The sequence below is a fragment of the Heptranchias perlo genome, chromosome 12, assembly GCF_035084215.1.
Source record: "Heptranchias perlo isolate sHepPer1 chromosome 12, sHepPer1.hap1, whole genome shotgun sequence".
Lineage (NCBI taxonomy): Eukaryota > Metazoa > Chordata > Chondrichthyes > Hexanchiformes > Hexanchidae > Heptranchias > Heptranchias perlo.
In genome coordinates, this window is record NC_090336.1 from 40040586 (window position 1) to 40066240 (window position 25655).

General features: G+C 42.1%; 1 protein-coding gene across 1 annotated transcript in view; it reads left to right on the forward strand.

Moving 5' to 3' along the window:
- Positions 1-25655, forward strand: part of nat10 (N-acetyltransferase 10) — a 130434-nt gene that overhangs the window by 93480 nt on the left and 11299 nt on the right. Inside the window, exons 10-20 of the mRNA XM_067994028.1 lie at positions 4230-4323; positions 4646-4744; positions 4893-5029; positions 11906-12030; positions 15597-15747; positions 16770-16866; positions 17336-17452; positions 18792-18893; positions 19743-19817; positions 21541-21657; positions 23967-24100. Of these exons, the coding sequence (XP_067850129.1) occupies positions 4230-4323; positions 4646-4744; positions 4893-5029; positions 11906-12030; positions 15597-15747; positions 16770-16866; positions 17336-17452; positions 18792-18893; positions 19743-19817; positions 21541-21657; positions 23967-24100 (1248 nt within the window). The remainder of the gene's footprint in view (positions 1-4229; positions 4324-4645; positions 4745-4892; positions 5030-11905; positions 12031-15596; positions 15748-16769; positions 16867-17335; positions 17453-18791; positions 18894-19742; positions 19818-21540; positions 21658-23966; positions 24101-25655) is intronic.

The window sequence follows — 25655 nt, forward strand, 5'->3', positions numbered from 1 at the left end:
GAAGCACTGAGGGTAGCAAGGGCACAGAATGTCCATCACCAAGAGTGGCTCGGTAGTACCACCACTGACCGAGCTGGCCGAATCCTGAAGGACAAAGCTGCCAGACTGGGCCTGCGACAAGTGGTGAGTGAACCAACACGAGGGAAAAACCTACTTGACCTCATCCTCACCAATCTACCTGTCGCAGATGCATCTGTCCATGACAGTATTGGTAGGAGTGACCACCGCACAGTACTTGTGGAGATTAAGTCCCATCTTCACACTGAGGACACCATCCAATGTGTTGTGTGGCACTACCAATGTGCTAAATGGGATAGATTCAGAACAGATCTAGCAGCTCAAAACTGGGCATCCATGAGGCGCTGTGGGCCATCAGCAGCAGCAGGATTGTATTCCAACACAATCTGTAACCTCATGGCCCGGCATATTCCTCATTCTACCATTATCAACAAGCCAGACGATCAACCCTGGTTCAATGAGGAGTGTAGAAGAGCATGCCAGGAGCAGCACCAGGCATATCTAAAAATGAGGTGCCAACCTGGTGAAGCTACAACACAGGACTACATGCATGCTAAACAGCGGAAGCAACATGCTATAGACAGAGCTAAGCGATTCCACAACCAATGGATCAGATCAAAGCTCTGCAGTCCTGCCACATCCAGTCGTGAATGGTGGTGGACAATTAAACAACTAACGGGAGGAGGAGGCTCTGCAAACATCCCCATCCTCAATGAAGGCAGAGTCCAGCACGTGAGTGCAATAAACAAGGCTGAGGGGTTTGCAAGCATCTTCAGCCAGAAGTGCTGAGTAGATGATCCATCTTGGCCTCTTCCCAATATCCCCACCATCACAGAAGCCAGTCTTTAGCCAATTCGATTCACTCCACATGATATCAAGAAATGGCTGAGTGCACTGGATACAACAAAGGCTATGGGCCCTAACAACATCCCGGCTGTAGTGCTGAAGACTTGTGCTCCAGAACTAGCCGCTCCTGTAGCCAAGCTGCTCCAGTACAGCTACAACACTAGCATCTACCCGACAATGTGGAAAATTGCCCAGGTATGTCCTGTCCACAAAAAGCAGGACAAATCCAATCCAACCAATTACCGCCCCATCAGTCTACTCTCAATCATCAGCAAAGTGATGGAAGGTGTCGTCGACAGTGCTATCAAGCGGCACTTACTCACCAATAACCTGCTCACTGATGCTTAGTTTGGGTTCCGCCAAGACCACTCGGCTCCAGACCCCATTACAGCCTTGGTCCAAGCAGTGACAAAAGAGTTGAATTCCAGAGGTGAGGTGAGAGTGACTGCCCTTGACATCAAGGCTGCATTTGACCGAGTGTGGCACCGAGGAGCCCTAGTAAAATTGAAGTCAATGGGAATCAGGGTGAAAACTCTCCAGTGGCTGAAGTCATACCTAGCACAAAGGAAGATGGTAGTGATTGTTGGAGGCCAAGCATCTCAGCCCCAGGACATTGCTGCAGGAGTTCCTCAGGGCAGTGTCCTAGGCCCAACCATCTTCAGCTGTTTCATCAATGACCTTCCCTCCATCATAAGGTCAGAAATGGGGATGTTCATTGATGATTGCACAGTGTTCAGTTCCATCCGCAACCCCTCAGATAATGAAGCAGTCCATGCCCACGTGCAGCAAGACCTGGACAACATCCAGGCTTGGGCTAATAAGTGGCAAGTAACATTCATGCCAGGCAATGACCATCTCCAACAAGAGAGAGTCTTAACCACCTCCCCTTGACATTCAACGGCATTACCATCGCCGAATCCCCCACCATCAACATCCTAGATGTCACCATTGACCAGAAACTTAACTGGACCAGCCACATAAATACTGTGGCTACAAGAGCAGGTCAGAGGCTGGGTATTCTGTGGCGAGTGATTTACCTCCTGACCCCCCCACAAAGCCTTTCCACCATCTACAAGGCACAAGTCAGGAATGTGATGGAATACTCTTCACTTGCCTGGATGAGTGCAGCTCCAACAACACTCAAGAAGCTCGACACCATCCAGGACAAAGCAGCCCACTTGATTGGCACCCCATCCACCACCCTAAACATTCACTCCCTTCACCACCAGCGCACTGTGGCTGCAGTGTGTACCATCTACAGGATGCACTGCAGCAACTCGCCAAGGCTTCTTCGTCAGCACCTCCCAAACCTGTGACCTCTACCACCTAGAAGGACAAGGGCAGCAGGCACATGGGAACAACATCACCTGCACGTTCCCCTACAAGTCACACACCATCCCGATTTGGAAATATATCGCCATTCCTTCGTTGTCGCTGGGTCAAAATCCTGGAATTCCCTACCTGACAGCACTGTGGGAGAACCTTCACCACACGGACTGCAGAAGTTCAAGAAGGCGGCTCATCACCACCTTCTCAAGGGCAATTAGGGATGGGCAATAAATGCTGGCGTCGCCAGCGATGCCCACATCCCATGAACGAATTAAAAAAAAGAAATAAACGACTCCTTGTGGTAGCGAGTTCCATATTCTAACCACTCTCTGGGTAAAGAAGTTTCTCATGAATTCCCTATTGAATTTATTAGTGACTATCTTTTATTTACGTCTCCTAGTTCTTGACACCCCTGCAAGTGGAAACATCTTCTCTACGTCAACCTTATCAAACCCTTTCATAATCTTAAAAACCTCTATCAGGTCACTCCTCGTTTTTTTTCTAGAGAAAAGAGCCCCATTCTGATCAATCTTTCCAGATAGGTATAACTTCTCAGTTCTGTTATCATCCTAGTAAATTTTTTTTGCATCTTCTCTAGTGCCTTTTCATAATATGGAGACCAGAACTGTGCACAGTACTCCAAGTGTAGTCTAACCAAGGTTCTATACAAGTTTAACATAACTTCTCTGCTTTTCAATTCAAATGGCAATGGAACAGTTGTAATGCTACTTGCATACCGGAGTTTACAAGTAATGCAGCATTTTCTTGTAAAGGTTGACTTATGAGATTGGAAAAGGACTCATCCAATACTGTTGTATATGCTAGAAGGCTGAAAAAAAATCACTGAAGTGTGGGTATATGCAGTATAGTTGTGCTGGGTTGAAGAAACAGCTAATGTGTTTTCGAATGGCATAAAAAATAATGGTAATGTAGAAAACTTGGAGCAGAGTCTAGTGGAGAAAAGGTAAGAATTCTGAATATAAATGAGAAGTGATATGAACAATGTTGGATTTTAAATGTAAATTGCTCTGGAGGTTAAATTATTGCAGTAGGTGGTTCGTAGAAGGCATTTATATAGCTGTTTTCAATCTTTGGTTCTCCTTTTAACCCCCTTTGATTCAAACACAGTTTGGAAAAAAACAATGAATTGATCCTCTGGAAACTTGGCTTGTAATGTGAATTTTTGTTGACAACAGGGGATGCTACATTTCTCTTTCATGCACTAAATTTGTGGAATTGCAGCCAGTTGGCGCTGTCATTTGTGCAGAAAGATTTGTCTCCTAACCAAAACCAATATTTTACTGAGCCAAGTTCTGTAGAAAATCTTGCAGTGCAATCATAGACAACAGCAAGACAGTGATTTATTTTCTAAAAAGAATTGGACAAGGAAGAGAAACTTATGCCCCTTGGCGATGTGATAATGCAGCTTGTGAATCAGAACTGGTATTTTGTTCAATTTATTTAAGATTACAATATGTAGCTTTATAATGGAGGTGTGGCTATGGAAGAAGCATATGGAAGCAATATTAAACTCCTGACATAATTGTACTGAAATCCATACAGTTGTGGGCATGATAATGGCAGAAGTCATGGAAATCTGTTGTCAGGAATTAACATTTCTTTTGCAATTCTTTGTGTTGTCATCAAAACCGTAAACCTTGCCACATATCTAGAATGAACCTTGGCCGTTAGAATTTTTTCTAACTTCCTAACGACCAGTGCATGTTCTTGTACCATAGTATTGATGGACACTAGAGACCATTGAAACCTTGAGGTTTGAATATGGAGGCTACTATTTGCAGAATAAGTAAAATCCATGTGTTGTGCACTTAATTACTCAGATTGTCTTAAGCAAAATGTGTTGTTCTGTTCTGATTATTTAAATATTGTAAAGCCCAAACCTGCAAAGAACATTCAAAGTTAGTTATTTTCACATTATTACCCAATGATACTGGATCCAAGGCTTTAAACTTAATGTATGTCAAATATCGATTGAAAATTATTATGGCTCATGAGTGTATTTGCTCTGTTTTTAGATATTCCAATATGTTTGTCACCTCACCAAGTCCGGACAACTTACACACCCTATTTGAATTTGTTTTTAAGGGGTTTGATGCATTACAGTATCAGGTAAGAGAGTGAGCCCATCTGAGTTGTGATGAGCCATTTTGTTCCTCAAATAGCCAAGAATATTTATGTAGGTTATAAGACTTGCATATATATCATTGAATGAAATTTAAAAAAAATGACAAGTATCCAGTAAAACCTTTTCCAAGATATGCACAGGTGATTGGCTAATGCAGCTGAAATGACTGACAAACCTTTTACCAAAGTTCTATTGCTTTTTTAAAAAAAAAGTAATAATTTTATTTGGTCTCCATGAGGACTTGTGCACTATCTGTTTTGAATTCATTGAAAGTGTTTGCGTAACTGCTTTTTTTCCTTCTTTCAGGAACACTTGGACTATGAAATAATCCAGTCCTTAAATCCAGAGTTCAACAAAGCTGTGGTTCGAGTTAATATCTATAAAGAGCACAGGCAGACCATCCAGGTAAACGGGGCTTTGTTCATTTCATTGGTCCTTTCTTGTCCTACAAAACTGACTGACCATGTTAGCTGATGCCGTTTTTTTTTGCTAGTAGTGCATGTGTGTAGTAAAATCATGGAATTACAGCATTTCTATTGTTCTCCCTTGTCAGTACATCCACCCTGCAGATGCAGTTAAACTGGGTCAGGCTGAGCTGGTGGTAATTGATGAGGCAGCTGCCATCCCACTCCCACTGGTGAAGAAACTGCTGGGACCCTACCTCGTCTTTATGGCCTCCACTATAAATGGGTATGTGATTGGATCATAGCCTGAAGCTGCATTATAGAATAGGAGCATTGTGTAAAATATTTCATACAAGTCAACCTCCAGATAGATCTCCAATTGCAAATTCCAGTTAATCCTAATGGGAGCAGATTTTGCTGTAACTATTTCTGTGCATCAGTCTGACTCAAGTGTGCAGATGGATAATTATTTTAGACTGGGTAACCTGCAGTAGGCTAATACTTAGCAGATATATATGTAGTTGCTGCAACTGTTTGAACACAAGTCAGTAATGGGCAATAACATTTGTGAAATAACTGTTTATTGTTTAGATTTTATATATGCACCCAAATTTAACACTGACCTTGAGTTTTTAAAAAAATATACTAGCTGTTCTGCCATAGTGTTGCTTATGGAGAGAATATACTTTTGATTTAGTGATCTGTGCTCCATAACTGCATTATCAGGACACTCATGATATGAGTGAAATTGCAATTTTCATGGTTTTCTGGAATTTTTACTGGTATTCTGGCAATCCATTTTTCTATGCAGTGCCTAACTTAAGCTATTTGTTCTTTTGCCTTTGTACATAATTATATTTTTTAAAGTGCACAGGAAGATATTGAGGAATATGTAACAGATTAGAGGTGGACACCTCAAAGGCAAAATACTGCGGATGCTGGAAATCTAAAATAAAAACAGAAAATGTTGGAAATACTCAGCAAGTCAGTCAGCATCTGTAGAGAAAGAAACAGTTAACATTTCAGATCAATGACCTTTCGTCAGAACTGGAAGAAGTTGAAGATTTAACAGTTTTTAAGCAAGTACAGAGCCAGGCAAAAGGTGGGGGGGGTGGGGAGGAGGGTGAGGAGGAAAGAATAAAAGCAAAGGTCTCTGATAGGGTGGAGGGCAGGGGTGATGGTGCAAAACAAGGAGGGTGGTAATGGGACAAGTAAAGAAACAAAAGATGAATCTAGAGGAGCTGTAAATGGCATCAGCAGAACCATTACCAGCACCTGCTGTCTGAAAAATTGGGAGCAGTGGTTATGATCTGAAGTTATTGAAATAAATGTTGAATCCGGAAGGTTGTAAAGTGCTGTTCCTCGAGCTTTCGTTGAGCTTCATTGGAACAGTGTAAGGGGCCAAGGTCAGAGATGTCGGAGTGGGACAGAGAATCAAAATGGCAAACGACTGGAAAGTCAGGGTCACGCTTGTGGACTGAGCGGAGGTGCTCAGCAAAGCAGTCACCCAGTCTGCGTTTGGTCTCCCTAGTGTACTGGAGACTGCAAAACAGTGAATACAGTGCACTAAATTGAAAGAAGTACAAGTTTCAATTACAGTTTCACCTGGAAGGATTGTTTGGGGCCCTGGACGGTGGGAAGACAGGAGGTGACAGGGCAGGTGTTGCATCTCCTGTGCTCGCGTGGGAAGGAGAGCTGGTGTTGGGGGTGATGGAAGAGTGGACCAGGGTGTCGCAGAGGGAGCGGGCCCTTCGGAATGTTGCAAGGGGAGGGGAATCTGTATTTGGTGGTGGCACCGTGCTGAAGGTGGTGGAGGATGATCCGTTGAATGTGGAGGCTGGTGGGGTGGTAGGTGAGGATGAGAGGGACCCTATCGTGGTTCTGGGAGGGAAGGGAAAGGGTGAGGGCAAAAGTGCAGGAAATGGGATGGACGTGGTAGAGGACTTTTTTTATTCGTTCAGGGGATGTGGGCGTTGTTGGCGATGCCGGCATTTATTGCCCATCCCTAATTGCCCTTGAAGGTGCTGGTGAGCCGCCTTCTTGAACCGCTGCGGTCTGTGTGGTGAAGGTTCTCCCACAGTGCTGTTAGGAAGGGAGTTCCAGGATTTTGACCCAGCGATGATGAAGGAACGGCGATATATTTCCAAGTCGGGATGGTGTGTGACTTGGAGGGGAACGTGCAGGTGGTGTTGTTCCCATTTACCTGCTGCTCTTGTCCTTCTAAGTGGTGGAGGTGCTGTCGAAGAAGCCTTGACGAGTTGCTGCAGTGCATCCTGTGGATGGTACACACTGCAGTGCATCCTGTGGATGGTACACACTGCAGCCACTGTGCGCCGGTGGTGAAGGGAGTGGATGTTTAGGGTGGTGGATGGGGTGTCAATCAAGCAGGCTGCTTTGTCCTGGATGGTGTCGAGCTTCTTGAGTGTTGTTGGAGCTGCACTCATCCAGGCAAGTGGAGAGTATTCCATCACACTCCTGACTTGTGCCTTGTAGATGGTGGAAAGGCTTTGGGGAGTCAGGAGGTGAGTCACTTGCCACAGAATACCCAGCCTCTGACCTGCTCTTGTAGCCACAGTATTTATATGGTTGGTCCAGTTACGTTTCTGGTCAATGGTGACCCCCAGGATGTTGATGTTGGGGGATTCGACGATGGTAATGCCATTGAATGTCAAGGGGAGGTGGTGAGACTCTCTCTTGTTGGAAATGGTCGTTGCCTGGCACTTGTCTGGCGCGAATGTTACTTGCCACTTATGGGCCCAAGCCTGGATGTTGTCCAGGTCTTGCTGCATGCGGGCTCGGACTGCTTCATTATTTGAGGGGTTGCGAATGGAACTGAACGCTGTACAATCATCAGCGAACTTCCCCATTTCTGACCTTATGATGGAGGGAAGGTCATTGATGAAGCAGCTGAAGATGGTTGGGCGTAGGACACTGCCCTGAGGAACTCCTGCAGCAATGCCCTGAGGCTGAGATGATTGGCCTCCAACAACCGCTATCATCTTCCTTTGTGCTAGGTATAACTAGCCACTGGAGAGTTTTCACCCTGATTCCCATTGACGTCAGTTTTACTAGAGCTCCTTGGTTCCACACTCGGTCAAATACAGCCTTGATGTCAAGGGCAGTCACTCTCACCTCATCTCTGGAATTCAGCTCTTTTGTCCATGTTTGGACCAAGGCTGGAGCCGAGTGGTCCTGGAACCCAAACTGAGCATCGATGAGCAGGTTATTTGGTGAGTAAGTGCCGCTTGATAGCACTGTCATGACACCTTCCATCACTTTGCTGATGATGGAGAGTAGACTGATGGGGCGGTAATTGGTTGGATTGGATTTGTCCTGTTTTTTGTGGACAGGACATACCTGGGCAATTTTCCACATTGTTGGGTAGATGCCAGTGTTGTAGCTGTACTGGAACAGCTTGGCTAGAGGCGCAGCTAGTTCTGGAGCACAAGTCTTCAGCACTACAGCCGGGATGTTGTCAGGGCCCATAGCCTTTGCTGTATCCACTGCACTCAGCCGTTTCTTGATATCATGTGGAGTGAATCGAATTGGCTGAAGACTGGCTTCTGTGATGGTGGGGATATCGGGAGGAGGCCGAGATGGATCATCCACTCGGCACTCTGGCCTGAAGATGGTTGCAAACGCTTCAGCCTTGTTTTTTGCACTCATGTGCTGGACTCTGCCTTCATTGAGGATGGGGATGTGTGCAGAGCCTCCTCCTCCCGTTCGTTGTTTAATTGTCCACCACCATTCACGACTGGATGTGGCAGGACTGCAGAGCTTTGATCTGATCCGTTGGTTGTGGAATCGCTTAGCTCTGTCTATAGCATGTTGCTTCCACTGTTTAGCATGCGTGTAGTCCTGAGTTGTAGCTTCACCAGGTTGGCACCTCATTTTTAGGTACGCCTGGGGCTGCTCCTGGCATGCTCTTCTACACTCCTCATTGAACCAGGGTTGATCCCCTGGCTTGTTGGTAATGGTAGAATGAGGAATATGCCGGGCCATGAGGTTACAGATTGTGTTGGAATACAATTTTGCTGCTGCTGATGGCCCACAGCGCGTCATGGATGCCCAGTTTTGAGCTGCTAGATCTGTTCTGAATCTACCCCATTTAGCACTGTGGTAGTGCCACACAACATGTTGGATGATGTCTTCAATGCGAAGACGGGACTTCGTCTCCACGAGGACTGTGCGATGGTCACTCCTACCAATACTGTCATGGACAGATGCATTTGCGACAGGTAGATTGGTGAGGACGAGGTCAAGTAAGTTTTTCGCTCGTGTTGGTTCGCTCACCACCTGCCACAGGCCCTGTCTGGCAGCTGTGTCCTTCAGGACTCGGCCAGCTCTGTCAGTCATGGTGCTACCGAGCCACTCTTGGTGATGGACATTGAAGTCCCCACCCAGAGTACATTCTTTGCTCTTGCTACCCTCAGTGCTTCCTCCAAGTGGTGTTCAACATGGAGGAGGGCAGATTCATCAGCTGAGAGAAGGCGGTAGATGGTAATCAGCAGGAGGTTTCCTTGCCCATGTTTGACCTGATGCCATGAGATTTCATGGGGTCAAGAGTCAATGTTGAGGACTCCGAGGGCTACTCCCTCTTGACTGTATATCACTGTACCGCCACCTCTGGTGGGTCTGTCCGGCCGGTGGGACAGGACATACCCAGGGATGGTGATGGAAGAGTCTGGGATGTTGGCTGAAAGTTATGATTCTGTGAGTATTGCTATGTCAGGCTGTTGCTTGATTAGTCTGTAGGACAGCTCTCCCAATTTTGGCACAAGCCCCCAGATGTTAGTGAGGAGGACTTTGCATGGTCGACTGGGCTTGGTTTGCCTTTGGCGTGTCCGGTGCCTAGTGGTCCGTCCGGTTTTATTCTTATTATGACTTTTTTTTAGCGAGATTTTACAACTGAGTGGCTTGCTAGGCCATTTCAGAGGGCAATTTTGAATCAACCACATTGATGTGGGTCTGGAGTCACATATAGGCCAGACCGGGTAAGGACAGCAGGTTTCCTTCCCTAAAGGACATTAGTGAACTACAGTGGAGGGGAATCCTTGGTTGAGGAAAAAGGAAAAAGTATCAGAACCACTGGTGTGGAAGGTGGCATCGTCAGAACAGATGAGACGGAGAAACTGGGAGAAGAGAATAGGGTCCATAAAGGAAGCGGGGTAGGAGGAAGTGTAATCAAGGTAGCTGTGGGAGTCGGTGGGCTGAGTAGGTATTGGTGACAGCCAATGGAGATACGGAAGTCGAGGAAGGGAAGAGTCAGAGACGGACCATGTGAAGGTGAGGGAAGGGTGGAAATTGGAAGCAAAGTTTATTGAATTTTCCAATTCGGGGTGAGAGCAGGAAACGGCACCTATACAGTCATCAATGTACTGGAAGAAGAGGTGAGGGAGGGGACCTGAGTAGGACTGGAACAAAGAGTGTTTCATGTATCCCACAAAAAGGCAGGGATAGCTAGGACCCATATGGGTTCCCATAGCAATACCTTTTATTTGGAGGAAGTGAGTGGAGTCAAAGGAGAAAATTGTTCAACGTAAGAACAAGTTCAGCCAGGCAGAGGAAGGTGGTGGTGGGTGGGGACTGGTTGGGCCTCCGTTCAAGGAAGAAAAAGTGTTGCTATGGGAACCTGTGTGGATTCTAGCTATGTCAGCCTTTTTGTTGGATATGTGGAACATTCTTTGTTCCTGTCCTACTCGGGTTCCCTCCCTCACCTCTTTTTCCGATACATTGATGCCTGTATCAGTGCCATTTCATGCTCTCGCTCTGAACTGGAAAATTTCATCAACTTTGCTTCCAATTTTCTGGTGGGGGTTGGAAGTGTAGAGGGACCGGACGTCCATGGTGAAAAGGAGACTTTTAAGCCTGGGGAACTGGAAACGGTTAAAGTGGTGGAGGACAGCGGAAGAGGCGCAGATGTTGGTCGGAAGAGACTGGACAAGGGGAGAAAAAATAGAGTTGAGATAGGAAGAAATAAGTTCCATGGGACAAGAATGGGCTGAAACGATGGGTCTACTGGTACCAGATATTTTAGAGCATGGGGGATCATGGGATCTGGTAAGACATGGGGGGGGATCTGGTAAGACATGGGGGAGCTGGACTTTGGTAGTACTGGGGGCGGTGGGGTGATGTTGCACATTGGCTGAACTGGGATGTGGTTTGTAAGAATATGGTTTAAAACTAGGAATAGTCAAGTATTCCATTTCGTATAGCTGGTATAGCACCCCAGATAGCTCTCATAGCGCCCTAGACATTTAGTAAGAGGCTGATATTGAGTGGGGCGTGGTTCAGCATCTCTGAGAACAAGGACAGCTTGCAGGCTTAACAGCAGGGAATATGGGGCCAACATTCCATAGAATAGATAACATTGAGAGATTGCTTACACAAGTAAGAATTATGGAGACATGCTGGCATCAGAAGTTGGTCTACACCAAAACAAGAGATGTGGTAACCAAGGACCTACGCATTCCTCAGAGGAACAAACAGCTTGTAAACAGAGATGAAGTTTGAGGTCATTAGTAGAACAGCTTATCTTGAGTTGCTAACGTGGCGTCAGCACGGTGGAATGACTTATGACTAGAAGATAAGGCCAGAGATGCTTTCGTACATAATGTAGCAGCCAAATAGTATAAAGATAAGGCATGTTCCCACCCAAAAGTTAGAGCTCTCGAGAGGACAGTCGGAAGTCCATAGCCACAGGCAGCCTACGGAGTCCAAGTCTGATCATCTTAGGTCCGTGGGAACCAGGTTGTGTTACTTGCTTGTCATTTAATGTAATCTGAAGACAATTTTTATAATACTGCTGAGAGTCAATATATTAAAGCTTGTTGTTTAATAACCACTTGTGCCAGGATCAGGCAGAAGTTATTGTTGAAGGATATACAACCCCTTTGTTGTGACAGGGTTTCCCGGGTTTAGCAGACTGTGGTGGAAGAACACAGGGAATAGTGTTGGAGTTTAGCAACGCTAAATGATGCTGAAGTTAGGCAGTAATTCACTGGTTGAGATTGCTTTTTTCAAAAAAAAAATGGAATTTTGAAATGCGTAGCAAGATTGAGACACTTTTAATGGACTTGATAGCAAGATCCTTCGTATGGTCTGTTCTTAGAGTATTATTACAGTATCTTTAACCCATGGTTTGGAATCTTTCTGTTTTCAGGTATGAAGGGACAGGTCGTTCACTTTCTTTAAAACTGATTCAACAGCTGCGACAGCAAAATGATCAGAGCCGGGTCAATGTGACTGCTGAGAATAAAACCACTTCCACTGCCAAACTCAGTACAGGTATTGATGCTACCTTTTCTCATGCTCTAACCTGTTCACTCATCTTTCTAGTAACTTTTTTCATGAATAAGTAAATTCTAATCTTTTAGTTATTTTAGTCCTTTGAATGAAGTGTCCTGTTTGTCAAACAAAATTAGAAAAATGATAGTCAGTATTTAAATTGTTTGGGAATTTTCATTTGAGATGGTAACGGGCATACAATCTCATTTTTTCACTTGCATATTTTCAGACCTGCTGGTTCATCTTCGCTAAGAGAATGTATGGGCTGTCTGATTTCAGACTTCAGCAGGTTCCTGTTTTGGGCATGTGCTGAGAGACACATGACAGGTACGGGAAATAAACTGGCAATTTCTCCATGTGCCAGTTTATTTCCTGTTCCTGTCCTCCTTTGTCTCTCCCCTCCAGCAAGAGAGGTTGTGGCATTATGTATTGGTGTCCTTGTGCTGTCCCCAGTGTTGGAATATTTTTGGAAGAAAAGTGTCGGAGAGGGAATTCAGTAACCTCCTCTTCCTTGCTTACAGTCATTGCATATAGTATTGGTCTTCCGTTGGGAATTATTGTTTAATTTATGTAGTGACAGGCATAAATGAAAATGTGTCTCTTTTTTGTTTGTTCTGATTCCAAGACGTATCTGCAAAATATGATGTTATATCTTGTCATAATTTCAATGTCTGTGTTTATCATAAAGTGTGATAATAATGGAGCCATAACCCTTGATGAAGAACATGGTGTAGAAGTTTTTACCATGGCATTTATTATTTAAAAAAATACTGGATTAAATACATTTTGTAATTAGTACATTATATTATATAGCTTTTTAAAATTGAAGTTTTGTAGGGATGTGACTACACTACAGATGGACTTACGTGGAGTCAACATCCCGAAAAGGCCATTCAGACCAACTGGTCTATGCCGGTGTATATGTTCCACACTAGCCTCCCACCTCTCTTCATCTAACCCTATCAGCATGCCCTTCTATTTCTTTCTCCATCGTGCTTATCTAGCTTCCTCTTAAATGCATCTATGCTATTTGCCTCGACTACTCCTTATGGTAACACGTTCCACATTCTTACCACTCTTTGGGAAAGAAGTTTCTCCTGAATTCCCGATTGGATTTATTAGTGACTATCTTATATTGATGACATCTAGTTTTGGACACTCCACAAATGGAAACATTTTCTCTACATCTACCCTATCGAATCCTTTTATTATCTTAAAAGACCTCTATCAGGTCACCCCTCAGCCTTCTCTTTTCTAGAGAAAAGAGCCCCAACCTCTTTAGTCCTGATAAGTATATATTCTCAGTTCTGGTATCATCCTTGTGAATCTTTTTTTGCACCTCCTTCAATGCCTCTATATCCTTTTTATAATATGGAGACCAGAACTGTGCACAGTACTCCAAGTGTGGTCTAACCAAGGTTCTATACAAGTTTAACATTACTTCTGCTTCTCAGTTCTATCTAGAAATCAGCCCCAGTGCTTGGTTTGCTTTTTTTATCGACTTATTAACTGCGTTACTACTTTTAATGATTTGTGTATCTGTACCCCATGATCCCTTTGCTCCTCTACCCCATATAGACTCTTATCCAAGAGGTATGTGACCTCCTTATTCTTCCTACCAAAATGCACCACCTCACTTTTACCTGTTTGAATTTCATTTGTTAATTACACGCCCACTCTGCAAGTTAATTAACGTCATCTTGCATTTTGACGCATTCTTCCTTTGTATCAACTACACCCCCCAATTTGATGTCGTCCGCAAATTTTGAAATTGTACTTCTGATTCCCGAGTCCAAATCGTTAATGTAAATTGTGAACAACAGTGGTCCCAGCACCAATCCCTGTGGAACACCACTTCCCACCTTTTGCCAGTCTCAGTAGCTACCCTTAACAACTACTCTCTGTATTCTGTTTTGTAGACAGCTTGCTGTCCATTCCGCTACCTGCCCCCTGACTCCACATGCTCTGACCTTAGTCATGAGTCTACTATCGAAGGCCTTTTGAAAACTCAAATATATTACATCTCCTTAGTATTTACCCCAAAGTGCTGAAAACTATCTATCACTGGGGATTTACTGTTTTTGAGCCCATTTAGCCTGTTTAGTATTTCTATCTCCTATATATCAGAATCACTATTTTTGCTTGGGTTATCAGTGGGGATGGGATATTGTTCGCATCATGCCTTATGAATAGTTGGAGGAAATAATCATTCAGAATGTTTATTATGCTCATCCTTTTCCAGCCTGTTGGCATCTTCTATGGTTCTCACTTCTTCCCTGGTCACAGTCTTACTGTTGAAGTTCTGAAAGAATCTTTTACTGTTACATTTTGCATCTGCAGTTATGATTTTTTTTCCCTTGGGCTCCATTTGCCTTCTGATCATGCTTTTAATGTATTTCTGCATATTCATATATTAATCCCAGTAAACCCCTTTCATTTTCTTCCTGGAGGATTTGTGGTCATTTTTCCTCTCTCACTTTTTGTTTATTGATCTGTTTAGCTTAGATCCAACTTAGCTACTGTCATTTGCTGTTAAGTGACTCCTGTTGGAAATCCATGTGTGGGAATGATGATTGAGGTTAGAATAGGGCTCGGTTGTAATGTGCCTTGCAGTTAAATATCTGCTGGCTCTGTTAAGAGTGATGCAATTTTAAGAAAAGGGACAGAAGGAGGAAAATTAGCAAGAGGGGGGAAAACCTTTGTCCTGTTGGCCGGTATTGGTCTGCTATATCAAGGCTATTTATGAAGTTTAAATAGATGAGCAGCACTTTCATTGGGCACTTTAGCAAGAAACTAAATAGGAACAAAGTGTTTGGTTGCAGGTTTAATTCTCTTTTAATTAATTTTAGCTTGTAATGTGCAAGGCTGTAAGTGAACTTCAACTGTGCAATAGTACTATATTACTTGGAGAAAAACAGAATTATTAGAATATTTACAGAAAAACTGTTTAATTGTAAGTATGATTTATAGTAAAGGTTTTCTTACAAAACCTGTGGGTTTGCCCTTTTTATTTTCCCAGTGTGTTTACTTTTGAGTTTCTGTGTATATATTTTTGTGACAAGCTAAATACATCAGAGTGACCAGGCTTTTGTCATTCAACCGCAGTTCTTCAGGCATTCACTCTGAGTACTGTGATTCATTCATCTTTATAACTTGTATGTGCTAAATGTCATTTATACATCTATTGTTTGGTAGTAAAACAGTTTCTATTTTCCATGTTTATTTCTCCATAAGGCCTCTTGCCTATATATGGCCTTTTCCAGCACTGTGGCACATTTCTAAAATCTGTGGAATAACGTAGCGTAGTCCATAACCACTGTTGGTGCAATATTGTGATTGTCGGGTACATTTGTAGTGTGGCAAGATAGACGTTCATCAGCTGCTCTCTTGAGCGAAATTACGTAATGGTTAGGTGGTAGATTGAAGTGCAGATAGCCCTGTAACTGGAATTGCTGGATAGCTTGAACTTTGTTTGAAGGTGCAAAAGAGAATATAGCACACGCAGCATAATTTTTTGAGTGATGAGGTATTACTGTAATTACTAATCCGTCTTTATTTGTTGGCAGTGCGGTCCCTGCATGAGGTTTCTTTACATGAGGCGATTCGATATGCTCCAGGAGACCCAGTGGAGAAGTGGCTGAATGATCTGCTGTGTTTAGACTGTCTGAACATTCCCCGAATCATCTCAGGCTGCCCACTTCCAGACACATGTGATCTGTATCCACCAGCTAATCTCAGTTTATCTTAAATATATTTTCATAGCTAGAATTACTGAGGAACCTCGTTAGTTAGCACTTGAGACTAACCAGAATGATAATCTCCAGGCTTCATGTTATCAAGTTGCACCGTAATCCATTTAAATGTGTCTACTTTTCCTGGGTTTGAGTTCTAGTTACCGAGTGTGTTGTATCTGTTGAGATCTGAGAGATTCTCAGGGTCTCAGAAAACACACTTACCATTTCTTCTAAAATTTTGATTTAGAAAAGACATGGATATTCCAGGGCAAGGTGTGCATCTATAAAATTATGTTTGTGTACGGTATGTTCTGTAAATAAATAAATATCCCAGCCCTGGACTACTTTTGGATCTAGTGCAGAAATGCTACTGCAGTCTACAGGGGCAATTTGTTCAATTACACTAATTGCTTAAACCATAAGGGATTTTTACAAGTGCGTTATAGTCTTGTAATATGCTGCAGTCCTGAGCACTAATTACATTCTGACAGTAATTCCTCTATCATGCAAGAGGTTGTGGGAAAGGCTTTAACCAGTATATCATTAAACAGAAAATCTAGAAACTGAAATTCCTGTCCTTGAAATTAGGCGTATTGTATGCATTGTTGTCTTGGCCCACTTGGTGCACACCTTGCAGCAGCATGGGCTACATACAAAGTTAAATCAATGGTCCTGTTAATTTACATGTATCTGAAACTGCGGAGAGTAACATATCTTGATTTGATTTAGGATTTATTCCCCAGTGAGGCGACAGCATTGAGAACTTTCTTTTTAATGAATGAAATTTGAACAAGATAAACCAACGAGTATTATAAATGCCGATAGAACTGAATTGGTAGGCTATGCGGGTTGGATTGCCAGGGCTTTTTGGTGTCATAGGCCATTGCTGTAGTTTGGACACCTCTGAAGTAGAGCCTTGGGAAGTTGCTGGGACAGGTTTTACCATTAATAAAACTGAGGTTTTGATGATGATCACAGACTTTTTTACCTTAACTGCTGCTACAGCTACTATGTGAACAGGGACACACTATTCTGTTACCACAAAGCATCTGAGGCCTTCCTGCAGAGATTGATGTCTCTGTATGTGGCATCCCATTACAAGGTGAGGCTCTTGAGTTGCAGCCTAATGTCCTAACTCTCATGATGAGGTTTAATAATGCTCTTCTTTGCTTGGAAGAACTAAATTTTAAAATGCATTTGCAGAACCTGTTCACCTATTGTAACTTATTTTTGGTTTGTTTCTAGTCATTTGCAATTGGTTAGCTTTTTCATGGCAAAGTTGAAATATGAAAAGAAACAACTTTATTCTTAAAAACATACTGTGAAGCATAAGTATGATTCTCTACAAATCATATATGTTTAGATTATCCAGGATGAACATTTTTTAGATGATCACTGAAGAGTGTATGCTTGGAAAGTTGAAAAGAGGTTATAATGAGTTAAGCACTTTGGAATGTTTCTCTACATTTAAGGCACCAGTTAATTATTTTTCTTCAGTGTTTGTTAGCCCATTGCTGTGGAAGTTATTTAGAGTTTTTTAAAAAAGTAACCTTCTTTTGAAATCTCCACAGAACACCCCTAATGACCTTCAGTTACTTTCTGATGCTCCTGCTCACCATCTTTTCTGCCTGCTGCCCCCTGTACAGCCTACTCAGAATTCACTGCCAGAAGTACTTGCTGTCATTCAGGTAATGTGCAGTATGAGGGTCACTGATGAGCATACATTTATAAATTAAGAACATCCAACCAAATGCTACAACATACTGTTATTTAAGATTTACTTGCATGGCCAGATTTGTATATCTTTTTAAAATTCAATTCAGTCATTAGCTGTATCAATTAAGCTATCAGACATACTTGGGGTGAAATCATATTACATGTTGTTAGCACCCTCGTATGGAAGTCTTTTATCCATGGTTTTATTGGAGTCAAAGGAGTTTCATGCAAAAGTATTAATGTAAACATTGGAACCCTTTTTTGATAGTTGATTTTAGATGTGCAGCTGCATGAGGTGGGTGGATGGACAGTTATCCTTTTTGGCACTCAAGGGCATTCTTCCTAGAAGGCAGGGCAGCACCATTGCTGGTGTTAGGCTTAATGTTGTGTGCACTACCCATAAGACATGAAGATAGATATGTAAGAAGATGGCAAGTCTTGAGGAAGCTACCATGGTACGCCTACCTAAAAGTACCATTTCTCAGGTTCATGGCCCAAGTGTGTGTGTCACAAAGTGCTGCCAGGACACAGTGTGGCTGGGTCCTTCTTGCATACTTATAGCTGGACGTTGTACTTTAGAAATTCGGCAGTCCATTAAAATTAGGCAACTGTCATAATTGGTAGCAAAGGAGATGCAACAGCTGGCTTAGGCTTGCTAGCTTGGTGTCTCTTTCCTTCAGTGTATTTTGAAGCACCTTAGGATGTTTCTTTACATTAAAGATGTGGTATAGATGCAGGCAGAGTTATCAGCAGCATGACGACTGATAAATCATTCACTTGTTCCATTCATCTGTGGGCAGTCTGTTTGGCTTATGCAAGTGAAGTGAATGCAAAGTGCGCTGGCACTCAACTGACAATGATTTATCTTTGATACAGGTTGCCTGCAGGGGTCCTTGCAGCAGATAGGACAGATCTGTGAATGGCTTCCTGCTGATCTGTAATCCGTACAGTCAGTACTATACTGTAAAGTACCTGGCATTGGTACACCTGGCCTGCAGATATAGTTGGCATGATGATGGATGTGGCCAATTTGGCTCTGGTTTCTGCTTATATCTCTGACATGCCTTCTTTCATTTACTTCTATGTAAAATGTGAATGCTGTGATTTAGGTTGCTTTCTAAGCACGGAGGTAACAGTGACTCGCCAAAGGACACTGCATCTTATGTAGTTTCCAGTTAGATGTCGTGGTGCACCTGGAGTGGAATGAATGCTGTTATTATGAGAGATGCTACGATTCCACCTTCTTTAAAGATCCTCCCTGATCTACAGACACTGGAAATACAAGTCATTTTTTTTCTTTGTTCTTGCCAGGTATGCCTTGAGGGAGAGATCTCTAGTCAGTCTGTAATGAGCAGCCTCTCCCGTGGGAAGAAGGCATTTGGAGATCTCATTCCCTGGACTGTGTCAGAGCAGGTAAGATGATGGACACTGCATTTTTGTAACGCTTGACCATTCCACTTGACAGACTGCAAATATCTAAATGTGAAACTTTCGCACACGTTTGTGTCATGGATGATTATGCAGGAAGGCCTGGCTGTTGTGGGTCAAAAGTTATAACTATGTTGGCATTGTCTGTTTCCTATGTATTTGATCCCATAAAGCATATAGGCAAGTTCCCGGGATCTATGAGTGAATTCCTTGAGTGGTTCAGGATTTCAGTGCTTTTCTTTTGGCATTCTAGCTGGGGATCTAACAATGACCAAATGTGTACGCGCACTGAATGTTGCTTCCTTTTCCCTCCATTTTCTTCCTTCCCTTCTTGAAGGCACTGAGTCATGCTGGGATACTGTTGCACAGGCACCATCAGCCTCGGGTATCATTGGCCATTCTTCATGTGCACGCCTAGACAGTTGGCAGACTATTAGAGCGTGGAGATTATCCCAGTCAAGCTGGTCCTGTTCTTACTCTACATTCATAAACATGTATTCTTCGCTAGAGACTAGAGGTAGTGATTGGGGCAGGAAACCTTTCCCTCCTCTTTCTTGGCTGAAATCAACTATGTTGCCACAGACCAGGGATTCAACCTGGGACCTTCTGGTCTGCTCAGTAACACAGTGCCGTCACTCATTAAGTCATTGGGGAACTTGTTTTGATTTCTACTAGAAGTTGTAGGTTGTGCTGTACAAAATAAAGGGGAAATTTTAATGTTATTTCACTGGCCTATCTTCCTGCAAGTTCTAGGCCAAAAAAGTAAGGGATGGATCTTATGACCACTAAATTACAGGTGTTATAGTTAACTGAACAGTGCTTTTTTTTTAATAGTTTCAGGATCCTGACTTTGGAAGCTTGTCTGGAGGACGTATTGTCAGAATTGCAGTACACCCGGATTACCAAGGGGTAATAAAGTCCTTATCCTTAAAGGAGGAATATTAAAATGTCTTCATTTATTTGGTTGTGCAGTAGTTTTTAGATCTGCTACTTAATAACTTACTGTAAATAGGTGTTGAATAATGTTCATATGTATGGTACATGTCTTTTTTTTAAAAATCAAAAATATTTCTTTTTCTGTTTTGGTGAGCTATTGAATCCTTGATTTCTTAGAGATTGAGTTGGGGATGTTGCTCCTTTTTTTTAAAAAAAGCTTCATGCAAACATGGCATTGTGCACTCTAGTCTATGTAGTTTATATCATGTAATTTAACGTAATGCTTTTTTATATATAAAAGCATGTTTATACTTCCATTGCACAGCCTGACATCATATGTTCATATATCCATATTCTTGTAGCTCCCTAGATGGCTAAGCAGGTTAAAGTAGTGAGTAGCTCTGCCATACAAGAAGGTTTCAAGATTGATGCCTGATCTGTGCTGAGTTAGCTGACCTCAGTTGGGACTGCAGCAGTTGGCCTCAGGGTTAATGAGAGGAATATGGCCATGGTTTCTACCCCTGATCCTGCTACCCAGATACCTCTGCTGGCAGTGTGCGCAGGATTGGACTCTGTAGCCATGTTCCTTACAATGGAAAAGCCTGCCAACACCAACCACCAAAACTCGCACATGAATAATAACCACTTGGGCAAGACATCTGAGGCAATTAGCACCTGACGCACTGTACCCAAGCAAGGAGAGGAGAAAACATTCTTGATAAAGAAAAACGTTTTCTCCAGAAAGGTTTATAATTTGGCTGTGTGCTTGAATTATGAAAAAATTGAGCACTCAGCTTTGTTTTTTAAGAAATGTTTTCTTGGGAATTTTTGTGACATTGAGTGTATGCACTGGGAAATGGATTCACTGTTACATTTTGACACCTAAGCGTATATTTTGGGAGTCACTATTCCTGGTTTGGGGGCCTCACTCGATAAGAATTTGGGTCAGAGATGGGTCGATGATTCTGTGACTGATGTGGCTTCATGCAGAGCCACTCAAAACTTATTCTATAGTTTCACCTGACATACCGGTAGGGTTGGTATAGTATACACAGATGCAGAGAATAAAATCTATATACTTTACCCCAACCTCAGTAAAGTAGATCCTATTGTACTCGTATAAATTTTACATTTTTAAAGTAGCCATCCTTGTGGGCCACTTGTGGCGAAATTTCCTATTTTGTCTCTAGCTTGGGGCAGGTTTGTGTTTGTCCATTAGGAGCTGAGTGAGATTTTTCCCAAAGTCTTTTCAATTAAAATCTTTATAGACAGCAGAGAGACAATGCTTTCATTGCATATGTAGGGGCTGTATTTAAACTTATCCAACAGTTGACAGTATGTATAACCCACTGTGACAATCACACTGTCGTTGATGTAATTAACCCCATACCCCAGAAAAGCACCTCATGCACATGAGCTAATGAGAGGTCCATTTGTATTAGGGAATCATGCCCTCGAGAATTGGGTTGAGCCTACCCAAGCTTAATTATATTGAATCTTTCAGCAACCATCAAAGAGAACTGATTGAGTTTTAATTGACTGTATTCAAATCAAATGAGGGGAAAGGATACAGGCAGCTCATCCTGTTAAGGGTTTAAAACTTTTAAGAAATAATTCCATAATTACAGACTTCAAAATTATTTGCAATAATCCATTATAGTCTTGTAATTTTTCCTCTCTTTGTTCCCTTGGCTAGATGGGATATGGAAGCCGAGCCATGGAGTTGCTACAAATGTATTATGAAGGGAAATTCCCTTGTTTAGAGGAGCAAGGGAGCCATAAATCCACCGAGATAACTACCGTCAGCAGTGAGGTATGGAGAGATTGAGTGTAAAATTAAAATGACCGTAGAATTGGTAAAGGAATTTTACCGTGTTCATTCAGAGGCTCAAGACTGTATCTGTTCAACTTGAATTGCTAGGCCATATGAATCTCTTACCCATTTATTTGAAGGTTTATGAACATTTTGTAGCCTGTGCAGCATATTGCCATTGGACTTCAATAATTTCAGAAAGACTAACCATTGAAAAAATATTTTCCTATAATAAATAAATCAGAACTTCCTACAGATCAACTTTGCCAAAAGTGAAGCTATCTGCAACTTCAGGTTGGTTAATTTTTTTTGCCGGTTTTCTTTTTTGCTCCCTTGAAGCCGTTGACTCCTGCTGGCTTATGTTTCCATAGATGCCCTCTGGTAGTTTTTTCCAATATACAGTAAGATTTTCTCCTCCCTACTGCAGATGGGGTCTGAGGTCCGTTATAGCACCGTTACTGCCACCCCAACTGAAATTAGTTAATTCAGCACAGTAACGAATAATTCACCATGTTTCATAGAGGATTTAAGAGCTGATAAAGAATGAGGTAGATTTAAACTCAATGAGGTCCTATGTTCTGCCATGAACCTTCAACAGGGTTGATTAGCATCAGTAGATAAAATTAATTTGTACCCCTTTTTGTGCTGGCAGGGATTTAGGGTGTTTTCGCTAATTGTTTCTTCTCTCATCACTCAATAACAATTTATATTCCTGTAATGTTCCTCATGTAAAAGAAGGTGTTGAAGCACTTTGCCGGGTAGAGAAGTGACTGCTGTGCAGGAAGCAAAAGAATTTGCAGGAGATAGAGGACTGAAGGCATAGTCAAGTAGATAGAACTTTAAGATGCTCTTGAAAGCAGGGGAAGAGGCGGGAAGGCAAAGTAATTTTGGAAGTGAGTTACAGAGAGCAGGGGTCTAACGGCTGAAAATCTCTCGTGAAGTGGAGAGGTCAGGGGGACCAGTGGTAATCTGGTCAGGGAAGCAGAGGCTCAGGATAGAGAAAATTCCCAAATTTGATGGATGAGACCCTAATGGGATTTAAAAATGAGAACCCGGATCTTGGAAGTCTATTTACTAGGGAAACGGCAGAGCTGAAGTGGACAAGAGGCATGTGCAGGGGAGCACTCAAACAATAGAGCTCTGAATTGGATGAGGCCAGCAAGAAGACTATTAGAGAAATAAGTCTTTGAGGTAATAAAATTACACATGAGGGTTTTAGCGCAAGGAGTGGTGTTGGTAATAGAGTTTAAATTAGAGTAGAAAGTTCGGCTCAGTGTGAAAGAGAGCATTAAGATTGTGCACCAGACACAAGTGCGCAGCCAGGGAGGTTGATAGAATCGTGTCAGAGACATGTAGGTGGTAATAAGAGCCTTGCAGATAGCTTCAGTTTTGGCAAAGTTGATCTGTAGGAAGTTTTGATTCACCAAAACTTGATGTCAGACAGACATTCAGATGGCGCAGCAACTGCTCCAGAATTATTGGTGGTGGCGGTGGAGAGGTAGAATTAGGTATTATTGATGTACAAGTTAAAGCTGAACTCGTGCTTGTGGATGATGCCGCCAAAGGATGTCGTGTAGACTGTAATAATGTTTTGTAACTTGTACATTGCAGCCCTATTGAATATTTGAAAACCATAGCTACTTCCAACTGGTGTGGTGTTTATTAACAATGATGACTTTGTTTCAGGTTTTACACAAGCAATGCATGGAAATTAGAATCGCACAAGTGTGTGCGCGTCCGCTTGCACACACTTCTTTCTTGTTCCCTACTTCTCTTCTAATTTCAATGCTATTCTTCTAGTATGAAACTTTAAACCTAGGAGTGCATTTTATAATGTATGCTGTACATCCAACCCCTGAACATACTTGAGACTGTTGGATAATTTATTTCTTGATTCCAGAATTTTTTTCTCTTCCCCTATTTTTAGATCCTTCTTTCTATGTTTCCCCCTCAACTGTGCCTCATTTCCTGGTTGCAGGCAACTTCCTACATGCTTCAGCTAGTGTTCCTGAGATAGATCACTGATCCCTGTTGATTTGGCCATTTTTCTCCCATTCTACTTTCTGTGAGAAGTGCCTATTCTTAACATCGTGGTTACGATCAAGGCTCTTGGTGTGTGGGGAATTTTTTCTTATTAATTACTATTCCAATGGGAGAACTGGTTAACCCATTTGACCTTGGTGGTGGAATTTATTTCCTACATGTGTATTTTTTTGAACTGCCAAGCCATTAACTCAGTAGAAACCGTACTTCCTTGAGTGGGACTGAAGGGTAAATTGGTATCGTAGTAAAACCCATCTTTTATTCAGGCTGTAGGTTTACTAGAAGAGATGTTGTCTCCACGCAGAGACTTGCCACCATTACTGCTGAAACTCAGTGAACGGCCAACAGAAAAACTTGACTATCTGGGAGTATCTTATGGTCTCACACCACAGCTGCTGAAGTAAGTTACAACATCTCTTCAATTTTCAGGGCAGTCATTTTTAATATTTTATGGCTAACCACATGGTGGTCTGTTTAGCATGTTACGTTTACCCTTATGAATAAAGATGGTATCTTTTGGTGATTTTAGAATTGAATTTTTAAGAATTTTCAAAAAATTCTGTTTCAGAAGTATTTCCCATTTGACCCTTAAGCATGTTTTTTCCCAAAATAAGGTATTTTGATAGTAAGAATTTTAAAAAATGTTTCCCATATTTTCTGCAATTATAAACTTGCATAGAAGTGAAGCTTGCTGGGGCAAACTGCTTTTCCTTTCTGGAACCTGGTTGGTTGAGCAAAATCTGGAAAATGTTCGCGGTAGATCACTGGGCAAGTGTTTGAAGGACTCTGTTGACTTGGTCATTTGCTTTATCGCAGAATTCAAAATACTAAAATAACTATAAAATAATTTAGGATAATATTAAATGCTGGAAGTTCACAGCCGGTCCGTCAGTATTCGTAAAAGAAAATACAGGTTAACGTTTTGAGTAGAAATCCTTGATCAGAATTGGATTTTGACGACTGGCTTCTATGTGAAATATTAATCCGTCCTCTTTTCAAATGCTGACAGAGCAGCTGTAAATTTCCAGTATCTTCTATTTTTTATTTCTGATTTTGCAACTTTTCTTGTAAATAAAATTTGGGTTTAACTTAGTGGTGCTTTATGAAAGAAATGTGCTGGGTTATTGATGATGTGATCTAATAAATGCAAAACTTCAAAAAGTGCACCTCTTCAAAATAATCTTGTCCTTATACTAGAGCCTTTGACTAATAATTGAAGTTAGATGGAAAAGGGCATGTGCAGATTTTGAAAGCTGAAAATGTTTGTGTTCCGAAGGGAGAGGGTTCCATATTTACTGTGTTAACTGTGTGATGTGTTCAGTAGAGTAAGGGATAGCTTTGGAGCAGCAACTTAATATCCAATCTAAGTGCCAAGTCTTCCAGATAAGACTATTTCTGTACCAACTCCATATGCTTTAAGCTGTAGTGTATTTCTACCCACAGCTTCGAGGAAATAGGAGATGTGTCTTTCAGGCAGCAATACCTGCAACAACAGACATTTCGAGCTCGATGGCCAAATTCTTCAGTGTGGCTGCATTGAGCAAGTAAAATAAACAGAATTTTGAGTCTGTTCACAAATGTGTCCTTTGCACTTTGAGCTCTAGGAACTTCAGGGTCCTCCACAGTTATCAAATCTCTGTTTTGTAGATTAACATTTTGATTTATGTTTGCCCATTCCAAGTTTTTTTCCCCTGTATGCTATATAAAATCTATCTTTTGCTAACCCAGTGGCTCTAACACTAGAATGTTGGGCTCCTGACGTGAGGATCGCAGGGAAGAATCCTAATTGAATTTATGCTCAAATTTTCTTTATCTTGGGCAAGTTTTTTGGCTGGCTGGCTAGCATGAAAATTACTGCATTTTGGATGGAGAGGGAAAGAAGGGCCATTCCTACCCCGAAAGATATATTTCACAATTAGAAGATTGGCTATTAGATTGTTGGAATGGGAATCTAT